Source organism: Megalobrama amblycephala, linkage group LG6, assembly GCF_018812025.1.
Source record: "Megalobrama amblycephala isolate DHTTF-2021 linkage group LG6, ASM1881202v1, whole genome shotgun sequence".
Taxonomy (NCBI): Eukaryota; Metazoa; Chordata; class Actinopteri; order Cypriniformes; family Xenocyprididae; genus Megalobrama; species Megalobrama amblycephala.
The window spans coordinates 34,796,002-34,808,252 of record NC_063049.1 but is presented as its reverse complement, the minus strand read 5'-3'; the positions used below and the strand labels follow the sequence as shown (position 1 = coordinate 34,808,252).

The window sequence follows — 12,251 nt, the reverse complement described above, 5'->3', positions numbered from 1 at the left end:
TATTTATTTTTCATTTTCTGTCATTTATTTTGGTGTGTTCCTCACAGAAAGCTATTTTTTATCGTGCCTTTTTTCTCACTTTTATTACATGGACAAAAGCGGCCAAGATGTTCTTAAAAAATCCCCTTTTCTTCGGCAGAAAGATTGTCATATGGGTTTGGAACAATATGAGAGTGAATAAGCAATGACAAAATTTTTGGGTGAACTGTCACAGTATGCTGTTAAAACAAAAATTGGGCTGACAGCTAAACGCCATCCAATTTAAAACGTTTAACTCAAGTTTAATCTGAGCCCTCTAGTGAATCCGATACTATTTTCATGATCATTTCATGAGACATTTACTTGATAAATCATCTCTTTGGGTGCTTCAGAGAGCAATAAACCGATTATTTATAGGTGCACGAGCCTTCGGACAATTGTTAATGTCACCGTATCCTGACCTCACGGGTGAGTTCAAAGCTCCAGTGCTCAGTCGGTCGAGTCAGCCTGCTAAAGTGTTTATGATACTAATATCAGCCGGTCCCATATGGAGAGGGCAGACCCATAGACTAGTGACTGGGACTGTAGAGGACACGGTTACCGGACCGTAGCACTGTCACGCAGAGATGCAATCATGACTGTCATTATTACAGTTTAGTCCTTCACCAGATGCCCTCTTAACAGGCGAACAAACCTGACTGCAGTACGACTGACTGCATGGATCACACCATCACCATACCCCTCTGGCGATCAGCCCCGATCTTCCAATCCGCTCACGTCCTTTAAGCTGATGCATTGACGATGTTTACTTCAGGAAGTGACATTTGCAACTTTATTTAGTTCAATGAGTTGGCGGCTATTGGCATGACCTTTTCTGCCATTGCTGTGGGTCCAATATGCCTTGGAGACTCCGACTTCTTTTCTCGCTTATATTGATGTTCAATAAACCCCCGTTCTTCATTGATGAAGTCATTTTGTGCAATACTTATGAAATCCATTGACTAATAGAGGAGTGTTTAATTCCAATGAGAATATAAATATACAAGAGTAGAGTCGGAATTGATGAGAATGGAGGTCATGTTTATGCCGAGTTGTTTATTAGCAGTTGTGATATGAAACTCTAATGATATAAAAATGCTATTTTGTTTTTGTGATGACAAATATTTTGGTCCCTTGTCAAACTAAAAATCAAAAACAGTTTGTAGAAGGTTTTACGAGTTTAATCGGGGTTAAGTCTCACACAGTTTTCTCTGTGAGTAAATAATGCCAGAATTTGTCATTTTTAATTCTCTTTTAGTTTTCCCATCCCATGTCTTCAGGAAATGGGTGCTGAAATTCTGTTTAGATTCCCATTGGCTGCACCTTTCAGACACAGGTCTAAAAGCATCTTTCACTGTCCCAGTGATAAGGAAGTGCTTTATGTATTCCGGTCATGTTGGATATACACACGCACCTTCCTGACAAATGCAAGGCCGGCACGAGTTAGAGCTATGGGGGGATGATAAACAGTTTTGTTTGTGTATCTGTGACTGAGTAAGGAAAGAGAGCATTTTATTTCTTTGATGAAACGCATTAGACATGTGGTGGGATTGAATCAGGTGCACTTCGGCATGCTGCTGTAGTAAGAAAATTAATACATAAAGCACTAAATAAAAATGTTTCAATGCTACCCGTTTTCAATCTAGAATATGTTCGTGTTTATAAAACTACAGAAGCTGCAAAGCAGCATCAACAGTGTCTTTTAAAATGATTTATCTCAAACAAGGATTGATTGTGTGTGTGTGTGTGTGTGTTGCAGAGGTCTTTAAATCTATTCTGCAAACACCATATGTCTGTAAAAATGAAAGAAAAATGAAAAATATTCAAGGCTTAGTACTTCAGAGCTGTTCATGTTCTATTCTCTTACTGTGAAGGTCCACTGTGAAGTTTGTTCTTTGTGATAGAAATAATGTCAGCTTTGGGGTTAAAAAAAATTATAAAAGCATGTGCTTATATGAACACATGTATTTGTTATTAGAAGCTTTGTTCCAAAATCTACTGAGCTGGATTTTAAGGCATCTTAGACACAAAAACGTTTTCAAAGGATAGACAATGCGATCATGTCTTCTTCTCTTGGCTAAATTATAAGAGTAGTGGTGGTTATGATAATCCCATAATGCACTGCAATGGGCTATGTGAAGAAAAATGATGGAAAAATGTTGATTATAAATATACTTTCAACACATTCAATACAAAAATGTTATTGTAAAAGTAATTCAGATTCATTAAAATGGTCTATTTGGATTTTTTTTTTTTTTTGTGTTACAGTATGCATTATTATGCTAGTTGGAGTATCTCATTAGCTTAGCAACATGCTAAGGTGACAATTTATTTCGCTGGTCCACTTTATACACTACTAATTTTGCAGCTACATGTCAACTAACTTTCATTAGAGTACTAGTAGACTGTAGACTGTTGTGTTAGGGTTCAGGTTAGTAGAATAAGTTGACATGTAGATGCAAAGTTAGTTAGTTAGTTAGCAAAGTAGAATGCGTGTTGGAGGACCATATAAATAAAGTGTCAGCAGATATTAAGCAGATAGTCTATTAATACTCTAATGACTGTATTTGTGAAGTTACTTATAGTTTAATAGAATGTCTGAAGTGGACCATCGAAATAAAGTGTTACTATAATGACAATCTGTAAAATCATGTGTACTTTGAGGTTGCTTCTTGTGTATTGTTCAAAATGAGTCACTTATGAGATTCTATTTAAGTTATGCTTCTTGTGTCTGCTGCCTATCTAGGCCATAGAGAGCTCACTTGGTTTTGAAACAGAATGATAATCTTCACACTAATTGATCATAATATAAAATTCAGAACTGAGATTCATGCCCCAATCCATGATTTATGATCCTAAATAAATAAATAAAAGACAGTTCAATCAAGCTGCAGTCAGAGGCATAAACTGGAAATAAAGATGCCATTTCTTTGTGTTGTTTGCCTTTGTGCGGCAGTGAGGAGGTTTGCTGAGGGGCAGCAAGACTATGTTCTTCTTTATTGAAAAAGACAAACGAGGGGGTTTGTAAGCAGCCATGCTTCAATTTAACGTCTACTGTGGCCCATGGCAAAGAAGTGTTGTAATCAATGAGTGTCATGTATGCTGTGATGTTCACATGATGTTTACCTGTGGTTTGTTTACACAAAATGCGTGTTTATAAAGAGCCTAGCAGGAACGCACAGCACATCTTAGCTCCTAAAGATCAGTGCAACTATACATAGATAGGTAGAGAGGTAGTTTGAAAATGATCACAAATTAAAAATCTTGTCATCATTTTAATTTCATTTTTGGGTGAACTGTAAGGTTGGTGGTTAAAAAAAAAAAAAAAGTCAATCTGTGATTTGAATACAGTATATTTAGCCTCCTTCATGAATTTGATGTTGGTGGCTTTTTCTTTTTCTTTTTCTTTTTTTTAAAGTGGGTTAGCTGTCAAATATGGTATAGAAAGGAACCTCCCCTATAACAAGATTATATCCCACAATTCACCTGTAATCTCACAACGAAGCCCCTGAGGGTGCAATAAATGTTTATTACGACTAAGCTTCTTTCATAATACCTCCCTCGCTCTAATTCATGTTAAAGGTTATTGAAAACACCCAAGTCTAACACCTGACCTCGACATATTTCAATTTCTCTTCATTTCATATTCTTCTCAAAATCTGTATTTTTAGTAAGGGAACTATTTGTGTTTTTTCTACGCCGATAATTTGAGGGAGACTCAGAGGCTGTTATGTGCTTGTCTTGATTACTAATGAAGGCTTAAGAGCTTTGATGCCTTTAAAAAAAGAAAACATAAAATCAAAATTAATCATACTTACTTTCCTAAAGTGCATTCAGTAATTTGTTCCTTATTAAAATTTTAAACTAAGAAATAAATAGTACTTTTGACCAGTGTGATTGAAGTAAAATAATGAAAGGATTCTGTCATCATTTACTCAAACTTGTGTTGTTGTAATGGCTTTCCTTCTTCCTTAAAAAAAAAAAAACAAGAAAAGAATAAGCTTTCAAGCTTCTAAAATGCTGCAAAAGCACCATAAAACATCATAAACTAGTCCACATTACCCGTGCATTATATTTCAAGACTTCTGAATCCATACAATTGAACAGTTTGAAATTAAAGTTGTGATTCACTGAAAATCTGGGCATCTAACGAAGCTCTCCTGAGTATGTTTAAGAGAGAAGTAAAGATTTGGTAAGCGATTTGTTCTTTTGAGTCAAGTCTTTTCAATAAATCATTTAAGCCAGGTCACAAAACAGCATTGTGAGCTAAGCTGATCGTTGGTGCCAGTGTTTCTCCCATCTACATAGGGTTACGATGATTTAAAGAAATGCAGCCCTGGTCTCAATGATTTAATCATGAATCAAACTGATTTGAAATTCAGCTAAATGATTCAGTAACAGTGGTTAGCAGCATGGAAAACAGCAAAGAGGACACTGTTCAAGATGTCTTCTTTTGTATTTCAGAGACTGGGTTTGAGGGTGAGTAAATGATGACAAAATTTGGATTTATGGGTCAAATATTCCTTTAAATTGACAGATCGCAGATGTGGCCTAGAAAAAGTATTTATTCTCCACGAAGCCGCCACCCCCGCTTCATTCTGTGTGAGTTTGTTAATGAGCACTTGATGAATAAGGGCTCTGCTGTTGCATGTTAAGAAACTAGCATAACGTTACTCAATAATAGGAAGATGCGCAGCTGCATTGACAGTTAGTCTAATCATATGGTGTCGTAATGCATGTGCTGACTCTCCTTTCCCTGTCTGTCTTTCTGGTGGGCACAGAGCGGGTGGCATGGGATAGGCGTGGATGTGCTCATGGATGTTGTGACAGTGGTTCAGTGAGGCGTGAGAGGGAGGGTTACACTCTTGGCTCAAAGGCAATGCCAGCTGATGCAACAGATGGCAAATGTCTTTGATTGGTGCAAGGTGTTTGATGAGCAGAAATGGCTCTGTTTAATTACTTGTCAAGTTGTCCGTCTGGGGCTGGAGCCTCCTTGTCTGTCTTAGATGGGCTTCAGGCCTGATTGAATTGCTTTGCTTGATGGACTGAACCTCCAACCAGTTCCTGCACCTGTTGTTTGGACCATAATAATGTAATTTCTCTCTTTCATTTTTTTTTTCTTTTCTTTTTGCAGTATGTACTGGCACAGAGAATAAACTGAGTACTCTGTCAGATCTGGACCAGCAGTATCGGACCCTTCGTAAATACTACGAGAACTGCGAGGTGGTGATGGGTAACCTCGAGATCACCAGCATCGATCGCAGTCGTGACCTGTCATTCCTTAGGGTAAGTACTCAAGACATCTCAGATTTTGTGTAGTATTTTTTGTTTTCCATAATGTCCTGATATTCTGTGCCATATCAAAGTCTGAGTTTCAAGGTGTCACTTACAATAGTATTTTAATTACCATACTTGATTTGCCAGAGTCAGTTTAGTATCAGAGTTCGGACACTGCAACGGTATGTAATATGTTTTTTTTTTTTTTTTTTTTTTTAAAGAATTTTAACTAATATATATCACCATACATTGCCCAGTTTATTAAACACAGTATGTTAAGACAATTGTTTTGTATTACAATTTTTTTTAAATGTTTTTTTTACATATTGAAATTAGTCAATATCTAATTAAATATGCACACATTTGCATAAGTTTCAAGAGCAGAAATCTGAACACTGACGCCCATTAAAAGTATTTTTCTGAGCTCGTATTTCACTTTTGTTCAGTCAACCAGCAGATCCTTGTTCACAAATGAGGTAGCTTCTTTGTTCATTTAATTCGCAAATGACCTGTCCCAGTTCATTTAATTCATTTTCCAGACAAGATGTTTCATTGACTCCATTTTAAGGCTGAAATCAGAAAAGCATATGGCAGAAATAATAAAAGTAGTATGATAGACAAGCATATAGTGTGGAATTGTATACTAGTATGCCTCTGTCTCGTTCAGATTCAAAACACCAAGTCGTTCAGTGAAGGGCATATTCATTCGGTTGGTCCAACCAATGATATGCTACTTGAACTTCTGTGCTGTTTGCCTTTGAAGTCAGTAAAAAAGTAACTAAAGCAATCCTGTGATTCAGACGGGAGAGATTTCTGAGTTGTAAGTGCATGGAAGTGAATGAGAATGATTTGTTCACTTATAAAACATTTTTTTTAATTTTTTTTTTGTTCACGACCAAAACATCGCTAGTGAAGAAAAAAAAAAGAGCTAGATGGGAGTCTGACCTCTCTGCTCACCTCCCCTCATCCACACTGCAGCCTGTGCCATGATGAGGATAATGGGTAGTCAGAGAAAGGTCAGGGATCTTTTCTTCAGGAAGAATATAGGTGTAAATATTGTGTGTCTAATGTGTGTTCAGACGTGACTAGCGAGGCTTTCTGAACTTCCTTGTGAACACGTTGCCTGCTAGTTACTTATCACACATCCCTTGCCTAAATTTAAGACCAATTTCAATTGATTTCAGCGGAAATGTAGGAGAACCTCAATGTGGTATTTTGTTGGTGAGATGTATAGCTCTAAATGGTTTTAGCTTGAACTGAATATGTTCAAGTTATACTAATTGAACTGATTATATTCATGGCATTTGAGGCATAAGATGTTGTGAAGTTATTAAAGGAGTAGTTTACCCATATAGTTTTACCCAGTATCTGGTTCAGTAGATTTGTGAACCAGATCAAAATAATTATTTGTTAACTGAAGTAGTGATGTCAAATTCATGACAGTATTGTTCTTTTAAATTGAATCTTTTCATGGAATCGGTTGTTCCATTTTTACAAAACTAATATGAATCATTCGTTCACTAAAGTAGCAATGTTATTCAGATCAACCAATTCATAGAAAACATTTGACTCAAAAGAACAATTCACCCAATAATCAGACAATTCTACTTAAGTGATCAAATCATTCATATAAGTTTTGTGAACTGGTTTAATTGATCCAATGAACAGATTAGGTTCAAAAGAATGGTTTGCTCATGTTCTGAACATTCTTTTGAAAACACAGTATGAATCATTTGGTCACTGAAGTGGCAGTGTTCAATTCATTATTTAATTGTTTATTTGAGACAAATCTTTTCAATTAAACAATGTATATGGTTCATAAAACCAATTTGAATGATTCATTCACTAGTTGGACTGATTTGGTTTTTATGGACTCAATTATTAAAGGCATGGTTGATTATGATTTCAATTTTTTAACGTTAGTGTGTAATGTTGCTGTTAGAGCATAAAGAACGTCTGCAAAGTTACAACGCTCAAAGTTTAATGCAAAGGGAGATCATTTCTTTTAAAGTGTTCTCTGTTTAAGGACCACAACAAATGGCTGGTAGGGACTACAACGAGTTTCCTCCCAGATTAGTGACATCACTAACCCTAATATTTACATAAACATGCAACAAAGGCGGCAAGGCCATGTTGGGCTGCTTTAGAGAAGAGGAAAAGTAGTTGTAGTAGAGTGTTGTTACCATGCCGTCATTTTACGCTGGACTGCTTCACAAACAAGGGTCAATTTAATGCTGGATTTGCACAAAAGATTAACATGACGCCACATGTTAGTCGATGAGAACTCCATGGAAACTACATATATTTATCCACTAACCGTACAGAAATGTCCAGTTGCATTCTAATAGTTGTTACTTCTTCCTGAGTCTCTCCATCAGTGTCTGACTCAGTTTGAACAATGTAAGGCTGAACACCGTTACTGACAATCACCATTTTGGCTGCGTGAGATTCTCCAGCTTTGTTGTTGTTGAGCAACCAAAACTTGAGCTGTTAAAGCTCTGTCCTCTTCTGGAAAGCAGCCGGGAACAGCAGCTCATTTTCATTTAAAAGGAAACACACAAAAACGCTGTGTTTTAGCTATATAGTTCCCCTATATATTATACGTCCCATTTAAGGCTTAAACTTTAGTCTGTTCCCTACACAAAGCTAATCTATTGGCCAATCAAAGAAGACCTTAGTGGACTCCATCATTTCTGTCTTAGAGGAGCATCTTTTTCCTCAGAGATGGAGTTTCTGCATTACTGATTGTTCTGGAATCTGTTTTAGATGAGTTAAAAACTATGATGATCTTCTTGAAGCAAAAACACACAATGGCACCCTGCATGTCAGGAAGACTGTGCAACAGAGCAGGGCAACCATTGGCCTCCCGCTGGGGTAATTGGCCAATGCAATTACTGGTATTAAAGTTAAAGCACTGATAAACAGAGTCATATTATTGCTCAGGCTAAATAGGATTATGATGGTTAGACAGAAGAACACATTCTGTGCTTAGACATCAACCTAAAAACAATTCTGGTCCATGTGTATTTCGCCGCACCATAGGGGATGATAGAGCACAGCGAAAATCACTCGTAGGAAGATGCTTTAACATTTAGACTGCCATCTTTGTAGGCCAATGAGGTCTTGGTGTATCTAGAGGCTTCGGTTGCACAGGTTAATTGAACTTGTTAATTGAGAACAACAGCAGGGGCAAAGGGTGGAGTCACATGTGTATTTTTGGTAGGATTTTTAATATTTTCAAGCATTAATATCACGCTTCCCCAGGGTCTTCATGTCAGTTGGGGAAAACTTCACCTTGAAGAGACAAGGAGGAGAAGAGAAATCTTTTCAGCAGTTGACTAGCTGTCTCTTGGGTGATTGAAACTGATGCTTTCTTTTTTAAAGATAGCTGAAGATTGATGGCCACTTCCAAAACAGCCAGAATAGCTTTAGTGGTAAACAGAGTTCATCTTCTTGTGCCTTCAGGGCTGATGAATTAAACCCTCTATGTGATGAATAACTGTAATTCTGCCCTCTTAAAATTTACACATTTCTCTTTTAAAGGCAAAGGTTACATTGCATCCCAGAGTTAGATGTTTTGCATGGATGTTCAGTCCATGTGGACAGTTGCTGTGTTTCCATCCCATTTATGCGCATTTTAAATTTGTGTTGAATCTAAACACTTGATATTCCATAAACTCTCAAAATTTCCATAAGGTTTATGTGCAAGGCTGAGGTGGAGTTTTTAAGTTAACGGAAACATTTTTCTTTTTGCAAAACAGATGCCGTATATTCATTATTTGGAAACGTCTTTCCACTCTTTCTCCGAAAGAAATATGATGAACACGGTGCTACCGTATAACGTTCAATGTTTTGCATTCTCTTTTGTTGAATTTTCCAAAATGCATTCTAAAAAATGTAAAACATTTCAAAATCCAGCTACTGTCACCCTCTCGCAAGAATCCACCGTCTTTGATTAGGCCATCTTTCGGCCCTCCATCCACATATAATGCATTATATGCTTAGTTCAGGATTTAATGAGCCGATATAGAGTTAATAACCGGTTATCATTTCCAAGAGGAAAGCGTAAATATTTCCACAAGGCAGCATGTCATTAGGCTGAAGATTAGATACTGCAGAGTGCCTAGAGTGCGAGGTCTGATTGGAAATATTACTAGATACGGTGTTGCCATGGAGCCCTGACAGGGACCAGAATGGTTTTTCTTTTTAATTTCATGTCTCTTTTTTTCTCATTGACTGTCTCTTTTTTTTCCTTGCTATGTACATGTTGTCTGTTCTAGTCAGTTAAAGTGGCTTCCCAAAATAAGCAATGTTCCTAAAATAGCTTTCAGATCCTGAACTGAAGTGATCAAAAGTTGTCTTTTGGCACTTTAGCTCTGACGTGACTTTGCTAAAAGGTCACCGGTCTTCAACTGTCAGTGACATTTTGCAGATTTAGGGAATTTAAAATATATATATATTTAAAGGAGTTAAATGATTAAAAGATTAAAAGGGATTTAAGGAATAATGAAAAATAAACAAGAAAGGTCTATTGTAGTTATTAAAGGTGCAATGTTTACAATTTGGGAGGATCTTTTGACAGAAATGAAATATAATATACATACATATGTTTTCAGTGGTGTATGAATACCTTACATAATGAACCGCTATGTTTTTATTACCTTAGAATGAGCCATTTCTATCTCATATACCGTGGGACCCCCTACATGTTAAGTCGCCGTTATGTGCCGGCATGTTTCCATAATAGCCCTAAACAGACGAACTGCTCTGCAGAGCGCGTGTCATCACTATGTTGTTGTTCTTCTAAATCGTTCGTGTTTTTAGAGGCAGCTTGCATCGTCGCTACAATAAATACGCACAAAGAAGTAGTAGTTGTAGTAGTAGTAGTAGTCGTCTGGTTTATTACAAGCAGAGACCGTTCTTTGTTAGAAATAAGAAGAAACCGCAATGGCCACCATAGCTTCTCTATTTTGCTTCGAAAAGTAGGGGTGAGCACCATTGGTTGCAGTTTGCAACCTCACCACTAGATGCCACCAAAATTTACACACTGCACCTTTAAGTAATCAATTTAAAGGATTAGTTCACTTTCAAATTAAATTTTCCTGATAATCTACTCACCCCCATGCCATCCAAGATGTCCGTGTCCTTCTTTCTTCATTCAAAAAGAAATTAAGGTTTTTTGAGGAAAACATTCTAGGATTTTTCTCCATATAGTGGACTTCAATGGAGTCCAAACAGTTGAAGGTCAAAATTGCAGTTTCAGTGCAGCTTCAAAGCATTCTACGCGATCCCAGATGAGAAATAAGGGTCTTATCTAGAGAAACCATCGATCATTTTCTAAAATAAATTTAAAAATTATATACGTTTTAACCATAAATGCTCATCTTGAACTAGCGCTCTTATTCTTCTTCTCTATTAGAATTCCGGCAGTGTAGACACTGCTAAGTGTATTACTGCCCTCCACAGGTCAAAGTTTGAACTAATTGTTATATACTCGCACTGGCATATTGTATATGACAATTTAGTTCAAACTTTGAACCGTGGAGGGCAGTATTAGACTTAGCAACGTCTACACTGCTGGAATTCAAATAGAGAAGAAGAAGAAGAGAGCTAGTTCAAGATGAGCATTTATGGTTAAAATGAGTAAATTTTTATTTATTAATTTTTTTTTAGAAAATAAGTGATGGTTTCTCTAGATAAGACCCTTATTTCTCGTCTGGGATCGCATAGAACGCTTTGAAGCTGCGCTGAAACTGCAATTTTGACCTTCAACCGTTTGGAGGCCATTGAAGTCCACTATAAGGAGAAAAATCATGGGATGTTTCCATCAAAAACCTTAATTTCTTTTCGACTGAAGAAAGAAGGACATGATCATCTTGGATGACATGGGGGTGAGTAAATTATCAGGAAATTTTAATTTGAAAGTGAACTAAACCTTTAAACTCTCTGCAAACAATATTTTTAAACATATACCCACTCTTACTTGTGTCTAATATGTCAAAAACGCAAAACGTTTCTTGTCATCACATTCAGTTATGAATTACATTAATCATATCATATTAATCTAATAGCAAGTTTTCAATTCAAAACAGCAAAATTTCATAAAAATGTTGAGTAATTTGCATCACTGGATATTAGGGATGGGCATTTTTCCAAAATATTGTATTCGAATATTTGGGCTCGTAAAAAACGAATATTCGAATATTTGTTTATTTAAATGAGGTTAAACGAGAAAGACGTTATTGTTTTATATTCATCAATATTTTGTAACCATTTCTGAACAAGCTTACGATTAGGCAATATACACAACAAGCTTACATTATATCTCATATTCTTTTAGTTCAAAGCATTAAACAATATGTGTAAACAGAAAATATTAAGAACAAAAGCATTTAATATCAAGCAGCGCGAGCGGGAAGATACTAATAAAGCAGACAGCGGCAGTTATCGTACAAAATGTACATAATACACTCGAGTCAATATATGGTTATCGTGTTTATATTGTTTCACATGTTCATGTTGAGAAAAACAATAATATCCACATGCTCGGGTGAGAAAACGAGCCGTGCTCACAGACGTTGCAGAGACTAAGATAACAATACATAACGGTATGCTAAGCTAAGTTTCTAACAGCAGCACTTTGTTTTCTGTTCGTAAATATATTTCCCTCGACGAAACTTAAAGGAAGCATATGTCTCAAAATGATTTTGCTATCAGATAAGTGATCATACTGGCTCACTCGGGGATAACTTACAGCTGCACTTACCTGTCGTGAATGCAGTGATGGACAGCTGTCTTTCCTCACTCGACGGGTATTTAGATTTCATGTGCTTTCTCATTATGGTGTTGATATTATGATAATTCAGTTTCATTAATTAATTATTGGGGCACTTCTAATTATTGGTGTACAGTGTCTATGTTGGTTACGGCCCTGCCCTGAATTAAAGTGTTGTGAC

General features: G+C 36.6%; 1 protein-coding gene across 2 annotated transcripts in view; it reads left to right on the top strand.

Moving 5' to 3' along the window:
• Positions 1–12,251, top strand: part of erbb4b (erb-b2 receptor tyrosine kinase 4b) — a 373,945-nt gene that overhangs the window by 163,157 nt on the left and 198,537 nt on the right. For both annotated transcript variants that reach the window (XM_048194319.1, XM_048194320.1), the window contains exon 2: positions 5,153–5,304. In XM_048194319.1, coding sequence (XP_048050276.1) covers positions 5,153–5,304 — 152 coding nt within the window. The remainder of the gene's footprint in view (positions 1–5,152; positions 5,305–12,251) is intronic.